Source organism: Chionomys nivalis, chromosome 21 (assembly GCF_950005125.1).
Source record: "Chionomys nivalis chromosome 21, mChiNiv1.1, whole genome shotgun sequence".
NCBI lineage: Eukaryota > Metazoa > Chordata > Mammalia > Rodentia > Cricetidae > Chionomys > Chionomys nivalis.
This window is the reverse complement of record NC_080106.1, coordinates 18273507-18300738: the sequence shown is the minus strand read 5'-3', so window position 1 is coordinate 18300738 and position 27232 is coordinate 18273507. Positions and strand designations below refer to the sequence as shown.

Sequence of the window (27232 nt, the reverse complement as noted above, 5' to 3'; positions counted from 1 at the left end):
GGGCCCAATCGTAGATGTGCTCCTCATTAATGGATTTTAAGTGTTATACTGCAGAATGAAGGCTTCCATCAGGAGCCTCTGCCATGTCTTAGTCGCTTGCTCGCATGGAGGAATCATTGAGGCCACTGTGCTTGGGCTGCCTTGGATCCTCTTACCAGAGGCTGAGCAAGCCCTTTCATAGGACACGGAAACTGCCAGCCACCACCTCCTTCCTTCTGCCATGACCACCAATTCCTACTTCAGATAAGTTAAACCTACCTCTCTCCTGACCATTAGCAAAATGTCATTGCTTGAGGTTGAACTGGTACCTAAATTTTCATAGTAAAGTTTGCATTAAAAAAAATTAGCTAGCTACACTAACTACTGGGGCTCTCTGCATCAGGGACTCTCCACGGCTTGCTCTGGCCCAGACACACACCAGTACAAAGACACCGAAGAGTAATTGTGCTTTGTGTACCTTCTCATGCACCTTGGGATAAGTACACTTGGCACACACAGCCTTAAGACATTGAGAAAATTTACACTTCCCCAGCTGTGGGCATCTTTTCCGTGTATGCTCCCGTCCATGCACACAAATCTGGTAACAGACAAGAACTTTTGCTCATATTTTTTAATGTATCACAATGAGCAGGAAACATACTTGATGAAATATTTTCAAAGGAGTATATTCAATTACCATCTACAATCAACTTAACTATGACAACAAAGTTTTGTGACAAATTTCTTTTTCAGTTTGAGAGTTCCTTGTGGTTCTGTTAGTCTCCATGTATTTTGGTACAGTTCGAGATCAGCGTTGTTACAGTAACAAAAAAGCTAACAAGACTACATTATAGAAAAACACCAAGAACATCATTTTTGGTTTCACTTGCTCTATTTTTTTTTTGTTTTTGTTGTTTTTGTTTGTTTTTTTGTGTTTTTTTTTTTGTTGTTGGTTTTTTTTTTTTTTTTTTTGTACATTGCAAAGGCTGTTCATATACCTCTTTACCTCAGGGTCACGTTCATTTATGCTTTCTTTCCTACCCAAAATTGCCCCCTCCCCCCTGAAGAAAGTAAACAAACAAAACAAACTAGTCAAAGCTTTGTTTCACAGTGGGCAGTATCTCAGCGCCAACAAACAACCAACTCAATTTTATGCTTCTATTTAAAATGCTTTAATTTAATTTATTATTTAAAAAAAATATATGTCCATGAACATCAAGTGCACTGGCTTGGGTCACTGCCTGTCTCCTGCAACTTCCTGCCATGCCTGATAACTCAGGTTTCATCATGTGCCGCCTCTTTTATTTTATTTTCAATTGTGTAACACTTTGGCCACATTCATCTTTTTAAATAGCTTTTAACTAAAAAAGCAAACTAAGAAAAACCCCAACTTCCTAGATGCAGTGTGTGTGTGTGTTTCCTTTCTTAAACTTATGGGAGGGATAGAGAAAGGATGGATGAAATAACTTCCGATTCTGACAGGTATCCAGGTGCCTCATGCCCAAGAGTGTCTAGCACCAAGTCACACCATGAATGAACTGGGCGGTGGGGGTGGGGAGATAGTAACGCCAACAACAAAAACAAACCAAAACCCAAAAACCGAAGTGCCAATAGAAGTTAGGAAGTAATTTTAAAAGTGAGTTGAGACAGTCTCCTCAGCTACCTGCTCCAGCAGCAGACAGGAGCAGACTCCCTGAGGGGAGAGCATCTAAACGGCTGAGCACTGTAGGAAAGGCATGCTTTGTCACGCTACAGGTCACAGCCACTGTGGCTGCTAGGCCACAACTCTATGACCGGCTCTTGTTTGCCTGCTGATTTTCACCATCACTGACTGCTTTGCTATTTCTGGGTTAGTGCTGAGAATTTCTTCTTTGATGAACATAACGTGTGGGTGCCGCAGCCATAGAGGAAAGCGGTCAGTACGCAAGCCACTCCAGGTTGAAACCCTCACAGATCTCCTTTGAGGGGCACTGGTGGGCAGTAGCCATTCTACCCAACCACCCATGGGTCAAGGCATGGCACAGTGAAACACTGACAGTCACTCTGCCTCACAGAGGGAGGATGGTAGTAGCTCAAAATAGAACAAACAAAACCATTGGGGAAGGGCTGGCAGAGTTACAAAAAAAAAAAAAAAAAAAAAAAAAAAACTTGAGGTTGGGGGTGGGGAGGATAGAAATTGCACTATTACCAAGCAATATCGTTTTAAAAAATAGTTTTCAAGAAGACCTAGCAGAATGGCAGGTAAAGCTAGTGTTAAATTGTTAAATCGTATCACACAGAGAACCAAAAACAAACATTTTTCTATAGATACAGACACAGTAACATACAACAGTTAAATGGCAAAAAATATATATATATATATATTTCATAGAGTTACAAACAAGATAAAATAATGGAAAACAAAAAACTGTACAACTTTAAAATTTAAAAGTGTTCACCTCAAAACACAGGGAGAAATACAAGAATTCTTGTTAAAAGGAAATAGCTATTTAAAACAGTAAGTGTTTTGCGTATTTGTTTTTGACACCTTATGCTACAACTGGATACTGATAGTTACGATGGTTTTCTTTTAGTATTTCTACTTTTAAAAAATTAAAAATTTGCACTGTGCATCAGCCTAGTTAGAAATATGTACAACAGTTCAGGATCTACTCTTCCTTTAACTAAAAACAAATTCATAAAAATAGTCCCGGCTAAGAAAGAAAGAAAAAGAAAAAAAGAAAAGATTTCAGATCTTGGAATGCTCCAGTCTTTTGCAAAGTCAATGAGTGGCTTCAGCACTGGGGAAGAAGCCCAGAAGGTGGCCAACGGAACCTGGATTCACAGTCTTCAAAGTTCCCTTTGAAACATAAGGAAGAGAGTGAGGGAGGCGTTCGCACTTTGGGGGTGAGGGAGATTATGTCTGTTGGGGTTTGGCTATGAAACTGAAACAGCAAAGCATCTATTTGTCTTCAAAACTTATGTTTTAGCAGCACAAAGTTCTCCTTTCAAAGTTCAGACCGTTTTAAGATGAAGATGGGTGTGTGTTGCGTTGTGTTGTGTTATAGGGATATGGATAGTAACAGAAACACAAGTGCCTGATGCACATGGTTCCTTTTTTGCTCACTGTACACTGTTATCTGTTCTTTGTTGGCTGCACTCCGGATCACTCGCCGCTCAGACTGCCTAATACAAGGACAAAACTTTGAAGTAAAAAAAAAAAAAAAATGTGTCTTTTGGTATCTGGAATTGTCATTAACAGTTGCCTCTCTGCTTGCAGAAGAAGCGCACAACGACCTGGGAACTCTTTTGTGTTACTTTCTTTTATTACACTAAGTCTTGTTTGTTTAAATCAGAAACAAATTCTCAAGTAACAAGAACCCTTTCCCCCTTTTCTGCATCAGCAGTGAAAGGGTGTGTCTTTGGATTGTTTTTTTTTTTTTTAAAGCATGAAATTTCTTTTTCTGAGAGAGGAAAGAAAAGACACAAACACAAAAACCAAAACCAAATCTCTAGCCAAAAACCTCTTAGAAAGAAAAGCACATAGCCCCAATTACAGAAACTGAAACGAATGTTTTAGATCAAGAAAAGAATATTTGAAGAGTCCACAGATCAAGGAGAGAGAGAGAGAGAGAGAGAGAGAGAGAGAGAGAGAGAGAGAGAGAGAGAGAGAGAGAGAGAGAGAGAGAGAGGAGGGGCACAAAGAAAAAGCAAAGGAAGGATAAATAAAAAGCTAAACGCTCAGGGCTACCAGACGCAGGTAACTAGAATTAACTGCCTTTCCAAAGTCTCAGCTCCCCAACCAAAAATAATCTGTGAGGACCCTGGTGACCTCTGGAGTCCTCCGAAATGCTTTCTCTAGGTTTATAAAATAATTCTGCAGCCACCCTCCTAGAAACGAAAGGCAGCCACTTTAAGAGAGAGATGATGGGGTGGGGGTTGGGGGGAAAGGGGGAAGAAGCGTAGGTGAAGCAACAGATTGCAATCTATCCACTAGGGATGAACAAGACATCAAATGAGGAGCTGTCGCTGGACCACACGAAAGCTAAGCGCACCAAGGGTTTAAGTCTACTGTACTGCTTCAGCTCATCTCCAATGCCGCAACCTACTCAACACCAAAAATGCTCATACCTACCATAAATACAGAAAGTCAGTTTTTAAAACTCATCTTTTTTAAGCTACAAGTCCTCAACACTCTGTGTGGGTTTTTTTTTTTCTCTGAAGGTGGGAGTGCTTAGCTTTTCCCCTTGAAATTGGCTTCAGCAGAAAAGCTATTCTTTAAAATCCCCAGAAAGCTAAAGCAGTTCACATTGTTTTTCTTGAATACTTTCTGCCCATTTTTAAATTAACAAAGCAAAACAAAAAATCTTTTCTGGAACAACAAAAAAAAACAAAAACAAAAACATAAAACAATGATTCTGAAACAGAACAAAGTGTGAGCGATTGACCTGAGAATAAAAAGACATTACATTTCTTTTTCTTTTTTTTTTTTTCTTTTAGCAAGCCATTGGTATCTGAGTGCTAAGCTAGCAAGACATTTAAAACTGTAACAAGGCGGAGTGCTTTCCCATACAGCGCGTGCCGGCCTCCTCTGTGCTATCAAGGTGGGGCAGTTCTCAAAAGGGGCAAATATACAAGGGGTTTAAGCTCCAACGACAATAGGCAGGCCCTGCGGACTTCAGTTTCCCACACCAATAGTACCTTTAAAAGGACACAATGTAACGGGTAGGATTTGTGTTTTCTTTTTTTTAATATTAAAAGAAAAAAAAAAGAGACAAGGATGTAAAATCACCGGCATAGATAGGTATATGGGAAAACAACCCACGCTTTTTCTTTTTTTTTTCCTTTTTTTTTGTTTTTTGTTTTTTTGTTTTTTTGGTTAGAAGCTTTGGAATTGCAGTTAGTCTATTTTTGAAATTGGTTTGTTATTAATTTTTTATTTAAATTCATTTGTAATTGTTCATCTTCAAAGCTTACAATCTGAAGGTGTCCGTTCCTACACTGGTCAGACCACTGTCCTTGGGGCAGCTGGGGTCTTTGGGACCCTCCACCGGGCTCGCCGGTCCGTCGGACTTTTGGCTGAGATCCGTGTCAGACTCCTCCGAATAGTCGTCTGTTGGCATCGAGGGCTGAACCCCTGAGGTGCTGCATGAACTTGAGGTAACCGTTGAAGATGAGGAGAGAGGAGGAAAAGAAGGGGGCTTTGCGGCCGAAGCCCGGGAGCCCACTGGCGGCCAAGACTTCCTGGAGGCGTGGGGGGAAGCGGACAAGGACGGGGCGGCCGACGGGGGAGGGGGGCTGTCGTTTGAGTGAGCGGCAGACTGCGAGGTAGATGCGGTGCTAGGATCGGGGAAGCAGGCAGAGTGAGGTAATAAACTAGGGTGCTCTTTGGCGTTTCTTGCTGCTCTCGTGATTGTTCTGTGTTTGTGCAAGGCCGACTCGAGATGCTGACTCAGCGCTTCCTCCCCGCAGAGCGCGCTCTCGCACGCCAGGCAGTGGTATGAGCCGCCGCCGCCACCGCCACCGCCACCACTGCCGGTGGGGACATGAAGCACCATCTCTTGCAGGTTCACCACAGACTGGCCGAAGAAGCAGAGGGACTTCAGGTGGCTCCTAGCCGCCTCCTCGTCGCCGAAGCCCGCCTGGCACTTGCGGCAGACCAACTTGTACTGCACCTTTGGAACAATGAAGGGGTCACAGAGGGAGTCCGCACTTTTGCTTTCTGCTTCTGGCTCTTCCGGGGGTTTCGGTAGGAGGGGGGACACCTCATGGGAGACGTTTTTCTGCTCTTCTGGTTTGGGGGATTCTTTGGCAGGGTCTTTGTCTGGGGAAGCAGCCCCCTGGGGGACTGGGGTTTGGCTTGCTTTGGGCTGCTGCTGCACTTTTTGTTGTTGTTGTTGTTGCTGCTGCTGCTGTTGTAATTGCCGCTGCTGCTGCTGCTGCTGCTGTTGCTGCTGCTGAATTGCCTCCTGCAGACTCTGCTGGTATTGCTGGTACTGCTGCAGTAGTGAGCCTGGAGACAACCCCATCAGAGCCTGCGACAGGGCAGGGCTGTAGGGGAACAGGCCTTCCATGCCATACATAGGTTGCAGGTACCCACTCTGCAGGGCGCCAGGGATCTGGGGGGCATAATAAGGAGAAAAGCCTGGTACGAAGTAAGGAAGGAACTGGCTCGTGAGCAATGCTGTGGGGTCTGAAGTCAAGGCCGCCTGCAGGGCCTGCAGCTGAGCAGGGTCCACCGCGTACTCCATGGCGGGCAGTGGGGCTGAGATGGTAGCTGTAGCCGCTGTAGGGGCCTCTCCTTTCTCCTTCTTGGGGACAGGTAGGGGTTCCCCCTTCCCTTTGTGTGCCTTTTCCTTCTCCTTTCCTTTCTCACCATCTTTGTCCTTGCGTTGCTGTTGCAGGGGAAGCTGTGGCGTGGGTATCGGCTGGGCTGCTGGCGGCGGAGGAGGTTGCTGCACCTGTGGCTGCGGCTGCTGGGGTTGTGGGGGTTGCTGAGGGGCCATTGCCATGGTGGCTTGTGCTGGGGTCGGGGAGCTCAGCGAAGCTGAGGACGGTTTATTTGGTAATCCAGATGTGGGGAGGCCAGGGGAAGGAACTGTTGTGCTGGGCAGACCCATCAAGTTCGGTTTAGGAGACGTTAAAGCTAAAAGGAATGGAGACAGAAAGAAAAGTCACGGATCAGTCACTCTGAACGGTGAGTCACACATTCAAGGTGCTGTACTTGTGCCTCGGGCATGGTCACCGATGTTCAAACCTGAAGGGTCCTCTCAAAGCCAGTGCTGTCAACAGGTGTACCCTGCTATGCTCAGGGTTAGGTGACCAAGCATGTTAACCAAGACACAGACCTGGGTCAGCTTCTGGACTTTTCCACGCCCAATATCAACACTTACTAGCTCACCTCTTCCTTGCCATGTACTTCCAGATACCATTCAATTTGTCTAGGACAAATTCGCCTGGAGGTCCCCAAACTGGCTTCTAGCAACTGGGGACTCATGTAAACTGAAAGTCATTACCAAAGTGCCACAGAGGGAAAGCCAAAGCAGAACTCCTGGCAGGGCCCCAAGGCCACAAGAACAAGCACCACACTTTCTGCACATGTCCTCATCCTGCACCATGGCAGTTGAGTGGATGCCTTAGGAGGGCAGAGAGAAGATGAATGAGAAACAACTCGCTCAGGAAAAAATCGGTCCAGCGCCTTGGTTCAGTATGTCTGTGCAGCAAGACATACCACTTGCTCTTGCCTCTGTGTCAACAGTACGTAACAGGGCCTGCAGGGTTGCAGACACTCAGAGTGATACTCCCAGCTCCCAAGGGATGCGGGCCCATCCTACCCGGTGCTCAGTTTTTGCTTACTCGTGATCATGGAACTGTAACACTGGGGCCAGCCAAAGTATGGTCCTTTCTATCTTTGATCTTGCTCAATCCCAATCTATCACTACGTACAGAAGCATTACCCACGCCAGGGTCTAAGAGAGCATGTGCCGGAAAGAGGCAGCGTTCACTGGACAATGCATAATGCTGAGAAAAGGCGCAGACAACAGACCTCGGAACACCTCCACATTTACCACAGCTGAAAAACTAGACGGTGTTCACACATCGCCGCTCCTTAGTATTGGAGCAGGACTGCCTTCTCCCAGAAAGCTGAGGCAGAGGTTGCGAAACAACACTGTCTTCATGGGGGAGGGGGAGGACTCTGCAGCCCAGACATGGATGAAAACTGTTCATTTCCAACTTGAATGATACAGTGTATCAAAACCTCCATATTACAGGAGTAACAAGGTTGCTTCTTGTTGCTAATCCCAAGAGAGCCCAAACTTCTCTCAGTACAACCACTGAGGGCAACTCCGACTTCCTCAATGTACACTAGGGAAGGAGGCTGGGTGAGAAGATGCGACTGGCAACTGAGAAAAGTTCAAGGCTTGTTGGATGAGCTGGTACAAGTGAGGCAGAGTGGGGGTTATAAGCTCCGAGCTTAGGGCACGGTTTTCTGTGTGCCAGTAGGCAGGGGGCCTGCTCCAGGTTTGAGGTCTGGGACCAGAGCCAATAGGAATGTCTGTGGATTGGCCCACAGCCATGGCTTCCCACTTTCAAGAGAAAGAAAGGTTCAGGTCAGAAGGCCTTACGTGTGTTCCACTGATGGACTACCAAGAGCTCTACACTTTAAGGAACACTCCCTGAAGCCCTGCTGTTTATCCGGCTCCGTACTGGCTGGACTCACACTCTACTGCCGTTAACGCTGGGTTTCTGATCTGTAAGATCAGAACTGGGCCAGGTACTTCATCCCCCTAAAACTCAGTCACTGTGGAGTTGGACTGACCTTGTGTGGATGGCAGCTGACACACATCAGATGTGTGACCTTTGGTTCCCTAGGAGATTCCTTAGAACCTCAGCCTTCTATAGTAGAAGATGGCAGGGGCCGCATGAATGGCCACAAGAAAAGACCTTAGCATCAGGCCTGGCATGCGGTAACTGCTTGGTGAACCCAAGCTCCTTCCCTCCCATGCCAGGTCCAGTGTTTTGCGAGCTGCAGTAGCTGAGGTGCTTATAGCTGGGGGACATCTGGCTGCCCTGAGGAGGAGGACAGCTTTGTTTGTCCAGTTCACTGAGTGGTCAGAACCTAGGCAGCACCTACACTTGCTGGCTGACTTGGCTCGTACTGGGTGCTGTGGAAGAGCACCCAGCACTGGGAGCCCAGAGGCCTGGGCGGGTGGGAGTTCTGGCTCCCCCTCCCTCCCTACTGCCCCGTGGCTTGCTGAATGGTCTTGACCTCTCTGGGCCTCAGATTTCCCATCTGTATAGACATTCTAAGACTACCTTAAAACTTTTGTTGTCGGGAGGTGTTCATGTGCTATGGTGGGTACGTCAAGGCCAAAGGTCATCTTTTGGGAATGAATTCCCACCTTCTGCCCTGTCGAGGCAGGGTCTCTCTTATGTCTGCCCAGCTATTTCCAGGTTAGCTAGCCCATATGTTTCTAGGCAAATCTTCTGTTTCCAGTTCTCATCTGGACTCTTGGGATTCCAGATGTGTGCCAATGCATCAGACTCTGTGTGTGTGTGCATTCTGATGATCAAAATCATGCCATCAGGTTTGCACGGCAAGTGCTCTTACCCAATGAGCCATCTTGCTGGTCCCGATTCTCTTATTTTCACGCCATTATATCATTATATGCTGGGTCTTCCTGCCAGTGCCCTAGGCTGCAAGGATCACTCAAATGTCTGACCACTTGCCGCAATTTGCTTCCTGGCTTTTATGTCTTGCTGGCTTCAGCATCAGTCTGCGTGATATATTTATGCAAAAGCCTTTGTCTTAATGCTTTCTTTTCTTGTTCCCTTTGGTAAGAAACTGAGAGCAGGAATGCAGTAGCTTATACTCTGTGAAGCACCGCCGGCATTATTAGGTTAATTGAACTAGGACTGCTCTAGGGAAGCCAACTGAAGCCCCAAGCTTCGGGAAGACAAGGCGGCCTTGTGGGGGTCTAGTGTGTGGGCTGGTTAGCATAGACCTTTGTAGAGGGGACTCACTAGAGTGTGTCTAATTCTTGCAGGATGCTGGAGGAGAAGGTCCAGTTTCGGAGGGCTGCGAAGACCGGTGAAGACATGAGGAGGAACAAGAAAGGAACGTCTGTCGAAAGAACTGCAAAAGTCCCCATCCTTAAGAGTCCATATAAGCAGCAAACGTGTGTGCTGCCAGACAAGCAAGTGTGAGGGATGGGAGAATGTGAGGGCGGAGAAGCCCTGGAGCATAGAGTAGTCACCTGTCTGAGAGATTAACGCTGTTCTCAACAGAAGAGAACCAGTGAAGGAAGCACCCAGCATGATGAGCGGCTTCCTGCTCTCGAAAGGTGTGTGGGACTACACGCATGAGGATAAGGGGTTGATTCCAGGTCTCTCCAGGCAGCTGCTACCAGGGCCAATACAGTCTCAGCTAGTCAATTCCCTGGTCTTCTATTTATAACAATTACCTACGTGGGATCATATGACCGCAAGGTTGGAAATTCCCTGGAAATTAGTATGTCAGATGTTTCTTAGCAACGGGCACCCTGAGAATGATGTCAGAGGACATCCTCCCAAGTGGGCACTTCCACTGCAGCACAGGAGAGTCCAGGGAATCCAAGTACCCACTGGCACGGGGGGAGAGGGGAGCATACATGGCTGGATGGGAACTACAATAGGACCTGCCACTGTGTTGCCTTTAGGGGACTAGAGAGGCAAGCCTCCTACGTGACCACCACCCAGAGCGTTGGTAACCTCATTATGAAACTGAGCGTCCGCCCACCGAACTCTGAAAACAATCACCTGGAGAAGGACCCACCTGTGTTGGATGGAGTAAAGCCTGGCAAAGAGGGGCTGTTGAGGCCGGGGAGCAACACGGGAGGAATGCCCTGGAGCGCTGGATACGTGGTAGGAAGGTTAAGAGCCTGGAGAGGGGCGTTGTCAAACATCCCTTGCTGCTGAGCTGCCAGTCCAAGGACCTCATTAGCCTTTTTAATCCGGTCCAGCTCTTGCTGAGCCATCAACTGACGTACGGTGGCTGGGTCAAAATATTCTTTCTCCTTGTCCAGCTGGCTTCCGATGGTGTCCTTAACTTTGGAGATATGCTGCTGGGAAAAGATATGGTCGCGTACAGACAGCCTCGCGCTGTACTTGATACCACACAAAGTGCACTCTGTTTTGGGTCCCTCATAACTCGTTTGGTTGATACCAAAATGCTTGGCCATGCTTAACTTGGACTTCTTCTCTTTCGCCCGGGCATTCTGGAACCAGACCTGAACAACTCTCTTTGGCAGTCCAATGTCATTGCCGAGGACCTCACACTCCAGCATGGTGGGTGTCCTGTAGTCATTGAAGCACGACTTGAGGACCTTCAGCTGCAGATTGGTCATCTGGGTGCGAAAACGTTTCTGCCCGGGTCGATCCCCGCCGTCACCAGATTTACCTGCAGACCCGCTTGCCCCGGGGCTTGGGGAGCAGGGGTCTGCGAGGCTCGAGGTTTCGCTATAGTCCACGGTACCTTCATTGTCATACTCCTTGCTATAAAAGCTTGGGGCTGGGCTGACCAGACCAGACGACAGTCGGTCTTCGTACTCGGACATCGCCATCATGGCCGCTTTGGTCAAGCCCTCGTTGGGTGCAGAAGATTTGGCTTCGGTCGCTATTCCCGACGCACTGTCGTTATCGGCGTTGCCCTCGTCCCCCGTCGTGGTGTCTGTGATTGCGGTGTTGACAGAGGAGCAGTCGTCGTTGTCCAGTTTTGTCTGGTCGAAGTTCAGATTAACCGAGGCCATGGAGGGGCTTTCAAAGTCTTCGATCCCTTCCACTTTGATGGAGGAGGGACTGAGAAGAGTCCTGGGGGACAGCTCCATGGTTTTGCTCACAGGTGAGAGGGGCACACCCTGACCATCGCTACTGCTTGGGGGGAGGTGGGAAAAGCTAGTTCCATCAAAAATATCTCCCTTCATCTGGAGTCCCCCATCACAGTCTAACAGCATGGCGGACAGGGTCAGGTTGTAGCCAGCTCTCTTGGCTTCGTGCCAGTGCCGGGACCGGATGTGAGCCTCGAGGGCAGTCTTGGCCTTGAAGAGTGCTCTGCAAAACGGGCATCTCCGGTGGGCCTGTGCTGGGCCCACAGCCCGGAACTGACCTTTCCTTTCCCGGGCTCTGGTGTTCTGAAACCACACCTGGACCACGCGCTTCTTCAAGCCCACCTCGTGGGCGATGTGATCCAGCATCTTCCGAGTTGGGTTTGAGTCCAGCAGGTACTTCTGGTAGAGAATCTCCAGCTGTTCTGGTGTAATGGTCGTCCTCAGGCGCTTGTCTCGCTGAGGCTCTTCTCCGCCCGTTCCACTGTCGTTCTCGCCCGGGCTCGCGCTGGCCTTCTCCTCCAGCTTCCTCTTCAGAGTGTTCATCGTGGAGGTCGGCGTGGAAGGAGAAGTGGCCGAGCTGGCGGGGATCTGGGGTATGGCCCCCGAGAGCAGCTGGCTGGCCAGGAGGGGGTTACTGGGATCAAACAGCATGAAAGGCATGTCCAACGACCTGTCCAGAAACTGTGGGTGGATGAACTGGTTCTGTGCGCTCAGAAAGTGAAGCTGCTGATGCTCCTGCCAGTGCTCGAAGGATGGGAACGCCAGCTTGCACTGGTCACACTGGTAGGGGATGAGCTGAGGAGGTAGGTTTGCCAGCTGCTGAGGAGTTGATGTGTGGAGGGGCTTGAGGGGCAGATGGGAGAGCTGAGAGGGGCTGGGGCTTGACTGGGGGAGGGGGCACTGCGGAGGGGGTGCTTGTGGAGGCGGCTGCGGCAAGGAGGGGGCAGCCAGCTGTGGGAGCTTGGGCTGAGGTGCATTAGTCTTTTGCTCGGGCTGCTCTTGCTGCTGCACCTCTGGCTTTGGCTGTCCTTGCTTCTCTTGGGTTTGGTTTGGCTGTGCGCTGGGAGGGTCGGCCTGCTTTGGCTTTTCGTCGCTCGCCTCTGCTTTCGAATTGAAGGTGGTCAGTTCGTCCGTCTCCGCGGTGAGCTGCAAGAACGCAGAGGGAGCTGTGCCAGCTGAGGGCGCTGGGGTGCTGTACGCCTGGGAGGGCATAGGGGTGCTGCAAGAGGAGCTGGTGGGGGTGAGCATCTCCATGGCGTCCATGGAGTCCTCATTTTGGCTGTCATCCTGCCCCTCTTCATCCTCATCCTTGTAACACAGCTTCTTTTGGTGCTTGATGAGATCGAAGATGCGCTGAAACACGAGGCTACACTTTTTGCACTGGTAATTCAGGTTGCTCGTTCGAATGTATCTGTCGTTCGTAAGCTCGCGCCGCTCTCCATCTTTGCCCTCTCCCTGGTTCTCGTAATTTTTCCTGGCTTTCTGCCGGGCGTTCTGAAACCACACCACTATGACACGGGTGGGGAGGTTCAACAAATTCGAAAGCTGCTCAAACTCATCGTCCTTCGGGTAAGCGTTGGCATCGAAGAAGTCCTGAAGGACTCTGAGCTGGTAGTCGGTAAACCTTGTTCTCGACGACCGCTTGCTTCCCCAGTACTCCTGCTTCTGGGGCTCTGGCGATGGGGGCCGGGAGTCGATCTTGAGCTCCTCCAGACTGGTGATTGGTGGGTTGCTGAAGTTATACGGGGAGTCCTTGTTACGCTGCCGCTCCTTAAACAGAGTGTTTCTGAACCAGTGCTTGATCACTTTCTGGGGCAAGCCAGACTTGTCCGCCATCTCTTTTATCTGCTCCTCACTGGGGGAGTTGTTAATATCGAAATACTGCCTCAGCACGCGGAGCTGGTCATCGGTGATCCTGGTGCGTGGCCTCTTGCTCTGTTGCGGGAGCAGGGTCGGATTGAGCTGATGTTGGTACAGCTGGGCCAGATCGGCGGGCAAAGGCTCCACAGGGCCAAGCTGAGGGGGCAGCTGAGCTGGCAGAGTCTGCAGCGGCACCGTCTGCATCATCAGCGGGGAGAAGATGGGCAGCTCCATCGGCATGGAGAGCTGGGTGAGAGGCACGGAGGGCTGGGCCGGAGCGATGGTGGGTGAAGTGATGGGTGGCGCGGATGCCGGGATGGCTGGCGTAGAAGCTGGCTGGGGGGGCGCCACCGGAAGCGGGGGCGGAGGAGGGGGTGGCGGCGGGGGCGGCGGCTCTGGAGTCTGCGGCCTCAGCGGGTACAGTTTGTCATAGTGCTCTCTGTATTGCTTGGCAAACCTCTCCAGCTGTTTGAAGGGAAAATAGTTCTGGTGCACATGTTCCTGATGGCTCTTTAGAATCAAGATGTTGGAAAAGAGCTTGCCACAGGAGTCACACTCAAGCTTCTCCGGGTTCTCGCCCTGCTCTGTCTTTCCGTTCTTCTTCTGTACCTTCTGCTTGTTCTCATTGTACTGAATGACCAGCTCAAAGCCAAAGTTCTCCAGCAAGGCCTTGGTAGCATTCCCTCTGGCATCCGAAGCGATGCGTGGAGGGAGCATAGACGACTCAGAACCACCCCCTGGTGCCAACTCTTTCTTCTCTTTGGCCTTCAAGGCATCTGGCAGTGATTCCTTTGGTCCTGTGTTACCCTCTACCCCCTCCGGCCCCTCCTTCTCTCTCTGGCTTTCTTTTTCCTTTTCTTTGATGGCCAGTTTGGTTTTCTTTTCGGGGTGCTGGCTTGGCTGAAGGAGGGCTGAATGACTCTGGGAAAGAGAGACTTGATTCTGCTGTTGCTGCTGCTGCTGCTGCTGCAGAATCTGTTGGTGGCTCTGCTGTGGGATCTGGACCTGAGACTTCAGATCTTCCAACAGGCCTGGGCCTGACCCCGTCAGTGTCAGAGCCCCACTGGTCACAGGCAGGCTCACGTCCGGATTGAGCTGGAACTCTGCGCTTGGGATATAGAAAGGGAAGAGCAGGTGCTGCTGCTGCTGCAGCTGGAGCAACGTCTCTGTGGTCATGGGAAAGTGAGGAAGCAGAGTGGGGTTAAAAAGCTGAGATTGAATCAGGGCAGCCTGCTGCTGTAACTCCTGCTGCAAGTGCGCCTGCACTTGAGCCTGGGCCTGGGCCAATGTCTGTGCTTGCTGCTGTTGCTGCTGCTGCTGCTGTTGCTGCTGTCGAGAAGCAATCATATCCGCTAACTTCTTCCGGTTGGCCTCCTTGGGCTCTGCAGGGGAAGTGATGTTGGCACTGATGGGATTCCCCAGAGGCGGCAGCCCCACACTCTCAGTGGGCACCTGGCTCAGCAGGTTGGAGCCTGGAGTCATGCCAGCACTGCTTGGGTTGGCGGTGGTAAAGGCATTAGCACCGCTGGTGCTCACAGGACTTGGCGTGGAGGAGCTAAGGGACACGCCGCCACTGCTCCCAGTCCCGTTGCTGCTGCTGCTGCCACTTGCCGCTTCCAGCTTGGCTGCTCGGGCCTTGGTTTGGTGCAGCACAGACCTCATGTGGATCTCCAGTGTGGAACTCTGGCTATATGCCACATTGCAAGTGTTACACTTAAATGGTTTGTTGTCCGGGCTGCTGGTGGGCTCCGGCTGGCCGGTTGCCGATTCTTGAAGGGCCCTCTTTAACTTATGCAGGTGGGAGACAGAGTTGTAGTGCACCAGCAGGATATTCTTCTGAGTGAAAGACTCCTTACAGACGGTACACTTGTAAGGGCGGGAAGGGTCTAGGAACTTCTCCATGGTAAAGTTGGGGCCTTTTCGGAAAGGCAAAGCTCTCTTTGGCTCTGAACCTGAGTCTTCCTGTACTGACCCGGAATCGCTGCCTGTTGGACTCTGCTTATCCTCCAGGTCACTCTCTTCTTCCTTGTCTTCTTCAACAATAATGGTGTGGTCTTCAGCCAGGGTGGGGTCTCCCATTGCTAAGAGGTCCCCGTTGGCTAGAAGCCCGCCATACAGCTGCTGGATGTCAGCCTCGCTCAGCTCTAGGTGACTTGTCTCGAGGTGTTTCTTCAGGGCCTGGAAAGTCCGGAAACTACGCTGGCAAAGGCAGCACATGGTGGCAGCCCTGATCACGTGGTACTGAGAGTGGAGCTGCAGCTTCTCGATGGTCTTGAAAGCCAGGCTGCACTGGTTGCAGCGGTACTTGTACACGTGGCGATCCGACACAGGCAGCTGCGGCCTCTTGGCGTGCACCTCGTTGAAGTGGGTCTGGAGGGCGGCAGAGGTCTTGAAAACCTGGTTGCACCCCTTCTTCCAGCAGAGGAAGCCCGTGTCTTCTCTCGCACCACCGGGGTCGGCAGAGGAGGCTTTCAGATCTCCACTGTGTTCTGTGCTTGCAGACGGCAAGATGTTCTTTCCCAGATCCTCTGAGGTTTCTGTTTAAAAAAAAAAAAAAAAAAGACATGTCAAGCCCAAAGAGAAAGAAGGCTTTGTTCCCAGGGTGGCACTCAGGGCCATTCATCTAGCCAGGCTTTATGAATACAGGAAACACTTGACCGGGTGCCAGCATCTCTCGACAGGGCCAGATTCTAGAATGCACACATAAACAGGGTGCGCGAACAGAGGTGAACAGGAGGGTATAAATAGGTTCGGTTCATACTATGTCTGAGTCATGACACGGACCTTCTAAATGGTATTTAGTTGACTCAGAGACCTCAGTTTCCCAAAAGGCAGTTTGAAAGTTACTGTGATCTTAACGGCATCCTTTATGGTCACTGTTTTTTTGTTATAAAAATTTAGCACATTAGATAGATCTGCTATCACCTACACTAGTGCTGTCCCAAGTCGTGAGGAAGCTAACACATTTTGGGGTCTCTTAAGGGCAGTTAGTTTCATGTTTAACGTGACTTTTTTTTTTTTTTTTTTTTTTTTTTTTGTGGCATCGCTGTTTCCCGGTCCTTGCTAGCAGGTAAGTATTAGTGTGGCTTTAGAATGTCAGCTCTATTCGGTAAGCAGTAAGGATTCCCAATGACTAAAATGCATTACTTCCCTCCCCTGCAAAAAAACAACGAGATCATCATATCCATAAGTGCTCTGGCTCTTCCCAGGTCACCTGGACACATCACAAGGACGAAGGCCAGGCATCTGCACTGTCCGCCTTAGATGTCCTTGAGAGTATGTGTGTTCAAGACTCAGGAGAGCTTCGCGGAGACCTAAGAACCACTCTGTGGCCATGACAACTGCAGGAGACACGTCCGTGGCCACCGTCCTTCCAAATGCTACGTTTACAAAAAGGCAGTTCCAGAAGACTCCAAGAATGCTACGCAAAGGTAGCAAGAAAGACAACAAAGGAACCTTAAGATCTTTGAACAGCAGGTATCTAAAGACTTGGTCCTTAACTGAGCACTCTGTGGGGACCTACGTCCCATATCAGTATCCCACGAGATCTCAGGCAGTCCTTTATCGTTAAACCATGTGAACAAACTGTCTACAGGACACACGCTAAGACCTAAAATGTACAGGTTTTGGTGATGGAGCCCCTCAGCCCCGCTCACCCAGAATCCATTCTAAAGAATCCCTAGTCCCTTGCCCCATAAAAATTTTGGCCCAAGAATTTATCTTGCTTCAATCTGCAGGAATAAAGATGAATGACGCTAACCAGGTGGCTTTCCCGCCTCTTCCAAACTGGAATTCCCGTCTCGGTCTGGAACAGCTGCAGGGAGGAACATGCTGCTGGGCATCACCATCTCAGGAGTGGTCACCTGAGGAGGGAGAAGCAGAGAAACAAGAGGAGTCAGATCGTGGAGGGAACGGACACAAAATACGAAAGGTTTAAAAATTATTTAATAAGCAAAATTAGCCTTCACCAGTGTTAAGCTGGCGGTGTCACTTTTCATAGCTCAGTGAAGATTCATGTTTATTAGACAGAGCTCCCATCAGTCAAAAGTGTTTCTACGGTTACATTCTGGACATAATTAGCAGTGCACACTTGAAGAATAATCTTATTATTAATATTTTTCTTTTATGCAGAATTTTGACTTTGATCACTGACAATGTTTTGTCATGGGCTGTGAAACTTCTTGTGCAACCAATTAGGTAGATAAGTTGAAAGGCCCACCTTAAGCTGCTGAAAACATAATAAGGGCCCTAATTAAATCATACCTGGTAAAGTACATGGTAATCTTGAAGCAGGGAGCATTGTAGCACTGTTTTCAAATGTATTCAGGCAAGGAGAGGAGGGGAGGCAGAGTGAAGGAAAGGGTAAGGAGAGAGAACAAAGGGAGGAAGCTAGGACATGCAGACACACTGGCAGATCTTCCAGGAAACACCACAACTCTTTACAAGCCAAGAGCACGTACAAACAAGCACTCTCTGTAACTCACTGAAGTCAGAATTATCATCCAGAGCCTTTGTGCCTAAGGTCCACAACATCAGTGGGAACCTGTACCCATGATCCCAGCCATCCAGCTAATTCTGCACAGCGCTCTACAACAGGGCACCCTCCCTGACCTTGAGACTGGGCTGTTAGCCCCTAATGGAGCATTTCCATAATTAGCCCTGATCTAAGTAGCTACATTTTAGGTCAGATCCTCAGACTTTTTTCTCTGCCTCCCTGCTGTGTGGCCAGAAGCCAGTCCCAACAACTTATCACAGGCCTTCAGTACCCAGGGAAAGGAATAAGGGCACTCCGTCTAAAAAGCAACAATCTCGCTAAGTTGCATGCACAACCCACCAGAGGCCACGTCCTCAAAAAAAAAAAAAAAAAAAAAAAACAATCAAATGATTCTCCCTTTCCCAGTAGCTCAGTCTGAGGTGGGTCCTGTAGATCACCTACCTCATCGGGGAGGGGGCGTGCGAAGTGAGGACATGGATGGTGTGCTGGAGGACCAAAAAGGGGATATGATCATATCTCATTGTATACACTTGTGACATTCTCAAGACTAAAAGGGGGGAAAATAAGAGTATGCTTTCTTTGCCTGCCACGAGGCAGGAAAATCCAGCAGCAATAACAATTCCAAATGAATTATAAACGGTCTTTAACTTGACAACTGGGGGAGAAGTACATGGTAACAGGCCCTACCTGGAGGCCCTGCTGTACCAATCAGACAAAGCTTTGCTGCAAGAATAATTTCCCTTAGAGTTTTGATTAAAATTAATATTTAAAAGATATTTTAATGACTGTAAGATCCCAGCCTTTTTCAAATAGCAGCTGGCATGTTCTCTAGTGTCAGCAAGGCTCTACAAGTAGAGGAGACCCAAACAACTGTGACCACTAACCAAAGAGAGGTCACATTTAGGTGTGTAACAGTTTTCTTCAGCCCCTTAAGCAACAGGTGAACCAGAGAAGGACGGGTCCTGAGAAGCCTGGTGCTAGGAAGAGCAGGTGTATGGCAGGTGAATGGGAGGGGCATAGGCCCAACCCCCAGACAGCTGCGCTGCACACACGCCTGCGGCACCTGCTTAGAGCGAGCTGCTGCTGCGTGGTCCAGGGTGGAGTGGAGACTGCCAAACTCGTTCCATCTATTTTCTTTTTAATAGAAAGCATTTCTGACCAGTGTGGTCGGGGAGTCCAGCGGGAATCCAAGGAGTGAAAGGTCACCGATTAATTTATCGTCTTCAGCCAAGGGAGAGCACGAGGTTGGGGGTAAGAGGGGGAGAAAGGGGGGGAAAAAGAGCCCCCCCCACCTTTTTTCTCAGTTGTAGCTGCAGGATCAGTCCTTTTTGGTGATCTTTAGGAAATATGAAAAATGAATCATGAGAAATAAAAAAAAAAAGCCCTACAGAGTAAAAAAGAATAAAATTATCTAACACCTCAGCTGCACATCATTATAGAAAACCGTGGGCTTTTTATAGGCATTACAGTAAGGCAGACAACCCCTCTCGCAGACTCAGTACGACGGATCAGTAATTGTTTTCATACACTTTAATTAGAAAAACTCAGATGGCTATGAATAATAATGGAAAAGAGAGACTTTTGCACTTGAAAGGTTGAAGTCAATCAAGTGTGAATGACGGCAAAAAAAGGGGGAAAAAAAAAGACACCAATTCATCAGCCCTCTGTTGTCTCGCTGCGACTTTAATCATAATTCCTGATTGGGATTCAAGAAGGCAGTAAGCAGCGGTTCTTTGTCTGCCTTCACCTTCCATCAATTAACTCTCCCCGAAATATAATCATCAACCTCACGTGCTCCTCCGCATCTTAATCTGGCCTCCAAACCTGGAACTCCTGCCCCATGTGTGTTTAAGGAGTGACTTTTATCTACACGCCTTGTCTCGTCTGCACTATGCCTAACCTGTCCTGGGGAGGCGGCATATAAAATTTAATAGGCAAGGAATCCCCAGGACGCAAAGAGGAAGATCCCTGAAGGGAACTAAGGGTCTGTGTGTGTGTGTGCACGCGCGTGCGTCTGAACCAAGGTTGATGAGGAAGCTGCCTCACTGTGTAGATCACCCGTGGGCCCCCATCAGTTCCCAAATGTTAGTATTTCCGGGCCTGTGTCTCTTCCTCCTCCTCTCAGTTTCCAGAGCTTTGCATCCCTCAATGCTCACCTTGGTCGCCAATGTTTTCCAATCATATTTGGCTCCTGGACCGCATGGAAGGTTCAGAAGGTCACAGCCACAGTCTCTGTGGGCCTAGTACCTCAGTCCCTCAACTATGCCTAGTGAAGATCTAGGAAGGCTTTCTCTCCCAGCGGGTGCATCAAAGCATTGGATGTACAGCGGGTCAAACCTCGCCATGGCCCAAGTGCAGCGGCCATTCTACACATGGCCAGATCTCTGAGACTCTCCAATAACTGGACCCCACCACCGACTTTTCTGCAGGCCACACATAAATACATCTCATCTTGCTCTCTGCCACCCCTTCTCCTCAAGTGCCTGTCCTTCAGACCCATCCATACCTCCAAATACGGCCGGTACAACAATCAGCTCCGATACCTAGGCACATAGGACTGACTTTTTTCCTGATGACCATTTTGCGGTGGTTTGAATGAGAAAAGTCTCCTGTAGGCAGACATATTTGAACACTCGGTCTCTAGTTACTGGCGCTGTTTGGAGGCTGAGAAGGTGCAGTCTTGCTGGGAGAAGTGCATCACTAGGGGTGGGCTTAAAGGATTTATTGCTTTACCCCACTTCTGTTCTCTCTCCCTTATTCCCTCCCCCACTCATGTTTGTGGTTGTGACCCCTCAGCTTCCCGTGCCCGCTGTCATGCCTCCCCGCCATGATGGAGTCATAGTTGGAATAAAGTCTCCCTCCCATAAGTTGCTCAGACTCAATATTAAGATAGAGTTCTTCTGGTTAGGGGAAAAAAAAAATCCCCGAAAGATTGGCTTGGGCCATGACCCTCTGCTTTCTTCCCATCTCTTCTGGGCCAAATTAGGTATATTCCAGAATATGCTGAGGTGAAGGGAATGCTGGGAGAAACCGTGGCTGAGAAGTAGGTACTGAAAATCTGAAAGCAGAGGCTTTAAAATTTCCCTAACAAGTGAACAGGCATAATGGCTGAAAAGAGAAATGGGGCGTCCAACTCCAAGGCTAAAGTTCAATCCTCCCTCTCATGTAACAGCAGAAACCAAAGGGTGTCACATCAAGCCAAGAAGCAATTCCAAGGCAGTCTCTAGCCTTGGCTGACTCTGGTTGTGCATTTGCCTTCCACTCACCAGCCACCGGGCAGAATCTCTGCTTATGCCGGCGAGATGCAGTGGCAAGACAGGGTTCCTCCTCCCAAGGAGTGCACCACCCAGAGTCGCCTGGGAGACCTCAATCTCTCAGGACGTCCAGTGAAAATTGTAGCCTCCAGGAAAAACTTTGTGAACACAGAATACCTCACACAATTTCAAGGAATCAAAGGTTCCCTAATGGGAAAATCTATGGACTCAGGTGAACCTCTCTTGGCCAACTAGAAATGGTGACGTGGATTCGTGACTATACCTATGTCTAAGCTCTTCCTAGTTCAGTATTTTGGATTGTAAATAAATCCCTTTCAAGATTCTGTGTGGTGAGTGGACCCCAAAGAACCAAGGATGCATCCTGTATACCCAGGGTCTTAGGAGTTCTGGTCCCCACCACGGTTTGAGGAGATTGCTCTGTTTGTCATTTCTTTGGGAAAACTGCAGTCAGATTCACCAGCCTGCAGGTCATGGGTGTTGAAGGTCTACATAGTAAGAAATCCATCAATCTGTTAAGGCTTGATGTGAGATTCCTCTCTGTATGTTATGAATACCACTGGTTAATAAAGAAACTGTCTTGGCCCTTCACAGAGCAGAATAGCGGTAGGCAGGGAAAACTAAACTGAATTCTGGGAGAAAGGAGGTGGAGTCAGAGAGAAGTCATGTAGCTCCACCAGAGACAGATACCCGAACTTTACCTGGTCAGCCACAGCCTTGTGGTGATACACAGATTAATAGAAATGGGTTAAATTAATAAGAGCTAGCCAATAAGAAGCTAGAGATAACAGGCCAAGCAGTGTTTTAAATAATACAGTTTCTGTGTGATTATTTTGGGTCTGAGCTGCCGGGCAGCCGGGAAACAAACAAGAGACCTCTTTACAACAAAGACTACCTCAAGAAAAGGCAGCCTAAGTTAGATCAATATAATCAACACCTTCCATACGCTGAACCTAGAGCTATCGTCTCAGAAACCCTGAGGAACCTGGCGCCAGTCTTCACTGAGAGAGCATCCTCTTAAAGGCTAGCTACCCATGTGACAGGTAGATTTGCCAAGACCTAGATTTCCAGGGAAGTCTTACTCTTCAGTAGAGACCAACACTGCAGAGGGCAGAAGACAGGAAGCCTTACGATAAATCTCCTGAGGCTTGGACTGATCTACGTCCTGGTCAATGAAGTACAGGCTCTGTCTCAGAACACTAGGCATGAGCTTAAAACTTCACTGCTTTCGGCACCGGCTTTCAGCGCCGACCTCCAATTAGGGTTGGATGAAGTTGCCAACTGGTGAGGGAAGGCAGGTACCGGCTCTCTTCTGCCCTGCGTAGACCCCACCCGGCCTACCAGCCATTTGCAGCCAGCAACCCTGGGCCCCACTCAGAGCAGAGCCTGAGAGCGCCCCCTTCCTTACTTCCTTCTCACTGCAGGTGAGACACGGCAGCACAGTCTCTATGGGACCTTGTCTATGGATCGTCTTAAAAATAATATTAATAGCATACTTTTAACTTTTATTGTTTTAAGATACAGAATGTCATACATGGTCCAAGGCAAGCCTCCAGCTCATAATCCTCCTGCCTGAGTGCTGACATGGTAATGATGTGTACCACCTGGCCTACTCTCAAAACAGTTTGACATATACAACTGTACAAATGTATGGGGCTCAACATGAAGTTTCAAAACATATACTCTGTACTGATCAAATGAGGGTCTTGGCATATTCATCTCCTCAAATATTTATCATTTCTTCAGGAAGCATTGAAAGGTTTCTATTTGAAATATCTACTGCTGTGGATGGCCACGGGCCTACTGTGCCAGAGGACACTGGGGGTGCACTCTCCTGCCCACCTGTACCTCTGAATTCGCTGGCCAACCCCTCCACCTCCTCCCCACCTGTTTCCTTTCCAAAATGGCTCCTACATGGCTGTTTATATAGTTATTTATAATGCCTAAAATCTACACATACACACACAAACAAAACTGTAGGTTACACTAACATTTATGCAGACCAGAATAAAAACATAGACCAGAACCCGAGTTTAAAAACTGAGAATGAGAAAGACTGCTAAGACGGGGGGAAGAGAGACAAGAAACACAAACCGTTATACACGTGCATGTGTGTGCACACAGACGAGAGAGCTGGGGAAGGAAGAATCGGAGAGCATAGCTTCATTAGACCCCGAGAGGCAGGCAGTGGCAATATACCAAGGTCACTTCTAATTTAGACCATCTAATTGGCAAACAGGCTCCAAATGGCTATCATCTCACAGGGCTTGGAATTAATGAAGCCCGATTATTTTCATTACCTTCCTCTGAGATGGAGACAAAGTGAAAGAGATGATACACTGGTGGGTGTGAGAGCCCCAGGGCCAGGGGGAGCAGAAGAGCCCCCTTGTGGGGGAGGGGGACGCCTGTCCCTGAGATCCCCACATGGACGGAGTGGAGAGAGTCAGAGATGCTGTTTAAAGATCACAGGAGACAAAACTATTGTCCCCGGAAGAGAGGCTGAGAGAAAACCCCAGGCAAGGCAGGGCCAGAAACACAGGAGGGACATCTGGGCGTGTATAAAACATGGAATAATGGTGGACCAGGAAAGAGGAGGAAGAGGGAGGGCTACAGGAAAAGGTGTTCCTGGCTCAGCCTCACTGCAGCTGTGAGGTCCCATTTTGTTAAGTGATTAAGGAACAAAGAAAATGTCCCCGTATTAATGATCTAGGATCCCAGGGCTATGTCCTGTCACTTAGAAGACACTGATCAATTAGAATGATTTAAGAGTATTGAAATGCATGGTGGGTGGTCTTTCCCATTCTTATTTAGGACCAAGAAACATGTGTCCCTAGGTGCTCATCCTCCCCCACCCCCAAAGAAGGAAGAAAATACAGGGACAGGATAGAAGTGCCACGGTTTCCCTCAATCTGAAGCCTCGGCGGGTCTGGGAATAAGACCTGGTTTCTTGAAATCAACATGGGGTTGGGGATTGCCCAGCCAAATGCTGAGGGGCCCTTGTCTCATCGCCCTGCAGCTGGAGAGATCCCCTCCTCTCCTCAGTAAAAAAGATCCTCTTTGGGCTGTTTCCATCAGGCCACGCAGAAGTGAGGGGCTGTGGGTGCGGCTTCCACAGTGGAGGGCCGGGGCTGCAAACCTTGCCAGCAGAGAGCATTTTTCAAGCCCCCTCATCAGTAAAAAGAAGGGGACCCATGGAAGACATAGATATGAGATGCAGAGCATAAGCAAGCAGCTGTTACCATAGCAACAGACATATTAGACACTGCAGGTTCCTGAAAGCTGTCTGATAAGGTATTATTAAATGAAGCCTCCTCAAAACACTCTCCACTTACAACGGGACGGAAAGACACTGCGCACAAAGTCATCTACCTGCATTTCCCAGGGCACAATTTACTCTCAGATGGACTGAAGCCCAATACAAGCCACTTCCTGGGACTTTAGACCGAGACGCTGAATAAAAATTCTTCAGAACGCCTAGCTTCAGATACCCTGGTTGTGTCCTGCATCCACCGGGAGATGGTGTATCTGGGAGCCTTTGCCAGCATTTCCTATTCTGCAGCCAAAGCTGCCTGACCGAGCTGCTCTGCTCACTGCCGTTTGCCTTGCCGTCCAGGATCAGAGGGACACGACACGACTTCCTCCTCTTGGAGGCTGAGTGAGCAGACACGCTGGCTACCCCTTCACGGGGAAACCCAGGAGGCTGACTTGGTGAAGAGACACCCTCATCACACTGCTTTCTGAGTGCCAAACAGATAAACTTGTCAGGAAGCCTAACCAATACTTTCCCAGGGCCAATTTTCTAATAAAATTACTGTAAAATACCCTTCGGGGACAGGATTTGCAGCCACAGGTTCATTAGCATCACTTAGTTGAGGAACGACTGCAAATTCTGTTCTAACACCAAACTTTTCACAAGAACAGCTCTGGCACCAGGCCAAGACTAGGAGCCTAGTCATCAACGAGGATTCTGGGTTCACCCTAGAGAGTGGCTGCAGACCCTCCCTAGCCCTCATGGCTCATCTGCTCGGGATGGAGAAGGAAACATCACTTGTGAAACCATCCTCACGATCGGAAGAACCGGTCCCTGGGACAGCCACGGCACGACTCCAACTTCCCAGGCAGACAGCGGCACATTAAAGCACCCCCACACTGTGCTTTGAAGTGGAGGGAGGCACTTAGACACTCGCATCTCTCGTGCATCCTACGACTTTCAACTTCCCTTCACAATCTATTACCCACCGATACCAGCAAACTCATTTCCTGGAACCAGCACGCTTCCCATAATTTGCACACTTCTCAGAAACATCTAGAAAACATCTCTATTGTCTTTGTAAAGATGAGGCACGTGGGTTTTCTGTGCAAAGCATAGGGTTTGAGGCAGTGGTTTCTCCTACACAATCTCACCAATGGGGGTTCAAGAACAAGCCAGGCAGCTACTTCTCCTGGGGTATCGCCCATTCCCTGGCGCTGTCATGCATGCTCTTGTAGCCATCTGCTCACTGCGATCAGGAGGGCCCGTAATAGGGTTTATTGAATTTTAGTGTGCACAGAGCAGACTGGGGTGGCTGTAGGCTTGTTTTCATTGCTCTTTAAAAGGCCGAAAATCACTTCTCGACAAAGTGCTATTTAGTGGGTAACGTCTAGAACTACCTGAGAGACTGGGACCCAAGCAACACAGCAGTAACAACTGCCCTTGAAGATTCCACTGGCAAAGATTCATAGCAATCATGAAAATTACCACTTAAAATTTGCTTTTCTGGTTCTGTTATGAAACAGGACCACCTAAGCTGGCCGGTGGTGGTGCACACCTTTAATCCCAGCACTCCAGAGGCAGAGGCAGACGGATCTCTGTGAGCTCGAGGCCAGCCTGGTCTACAAAGTGAGTTCTAGGATACCCAGGTCTACACAGAGAAACCCTGCCTTGAAACACCAAAATAAATAAATAAACACACGAACATGACCAACACTGGATATCTGGAATACAACTTACATAGTGGAGGGAGGAAAAACTGTATTTTACTATCTAATGTATGCGAGGCATGGAGATTACTTCAGGTCCATAGCTGCTATACTAGATTCCTATTATACAACAAAAGCAACCGTCCAAGCAGAAGAAAAATGTAGCTAAGTAAAGAGAATGATTATTTCCCATGCCTCTTCTTGTTCCTTCAGTTTCCAGGGTTCTAGGCACGCAGAAAGTGAGATGAGGCCTGGGAAAAACCCTTCTTATTTCCACAGCTGGTGGGAATTGCCTGGGAAACCTGCCATGCAGAAACCCTCCCCTACCCAGGAGGAAGACCCAATCCACTTACAGAGAATCTTTCTCCGGGATTTGCCAGCCTATCTGAAAATGCCCATGTAAAATAAATTCACTCTTGAAAGCTCTCTGGACGGCGGCTCAGCCTACGCTACTTTAGAGTTTTCCATTGGTTGTTTCCCATTCTCTTGGCATGTCAATCATCACGACTAAACATCCTTACACAACACGGCTCATTGATTTTACATAACCAAATGCAATTGGAGATGCCCTCAAAGTGATGGGCCTGCAACCCGCCCGTTCTACACGGGACTCAGAATGGACTACCTCTCTGGGAATTCCCACATGATTCATCAATTGTGTCGGCTTGTTCTCCCACTGCTGGACCAATGCTCGTTTAGAGGTGAGGATAAGCTCTGCTGTTTCTCCCACGTGACCAGAAGGGACTTTCCTAGCTGTCCTAGAGTAGCTGAAAGTATGACATTGCTACCAGGTACAGTGTTTTGAAGTTTTCACGCTATGGTCGGTACTGATCTTTCGGCCATGTCTATGAGGGCCTTTCAATGCACGCGGGCACAACAGTACCATGTCCAGATGTAAAGCCTGCACTCATGAACCAGCATGTCATGTCATACCCAAATGGATGATTTTCCTTCTCTGAGAACAACTTGAGAAGATCCCACACTCCAGTGTCATACCCAGAAGTGAAACACGTGGGTTTGAATCTCAGCTGACAAGTGACACACGGGGTTGAGTGACTTTGTTAAGACTCAGTTTCCCCATCTGTTCATGAGAATGTGTCAAAATTCTTCAAATAGGGTTGGCTATGAGGATGAAAAAGGTTATAATGAATGGGGGAGCCAGATAGACCCCAGACCGTGCAATAAAGACCTGGAGACTGAACAATGACCTCTTGAATCGGGGCCACAACCCTGCCACACTTACACCAAGTGCAAGATGAGAACAGCAAAACCTTGGTCACGGAACTGGAACAATTCCCTCACCCTGGCTTTCTTGGCCAACA

General features: G+C 48.8%; 1 protein-coding gene across 1 annotated transcript in view; it reads right to left on the bottom strand.

The window, feature by feature from the left end:
* Positions 1 to 611: 611 nt before the first annotated feature.
* The window catches only part of Zfhx3 (zinc finger homeobox 3), a 244580-nt gene continuing 217959 nt past the window's right edge, over positions 612 to 27232 (bottom strand). Inside the window, exons 8-10 of the mRNA XM_057753329.1 lie at positions 16945 to 17047; positions 10274 to 15721; positions 612 to 6604 (exon numbers count right to left, since the gene is read on the bottom strand). Coding sequence (XP_057609312.1) covers positions 4932 to 6604; positions 10274 to 15721; positions 16945 to 17047 — 7224 coding nt within the window. The 3' untranslated portion in view covers positions 612 to 4931. The remainder of the gene's footprint in view (positions 6605 to 10273; positions 15722 to 16944; positions 17048 to 27232) is intronic.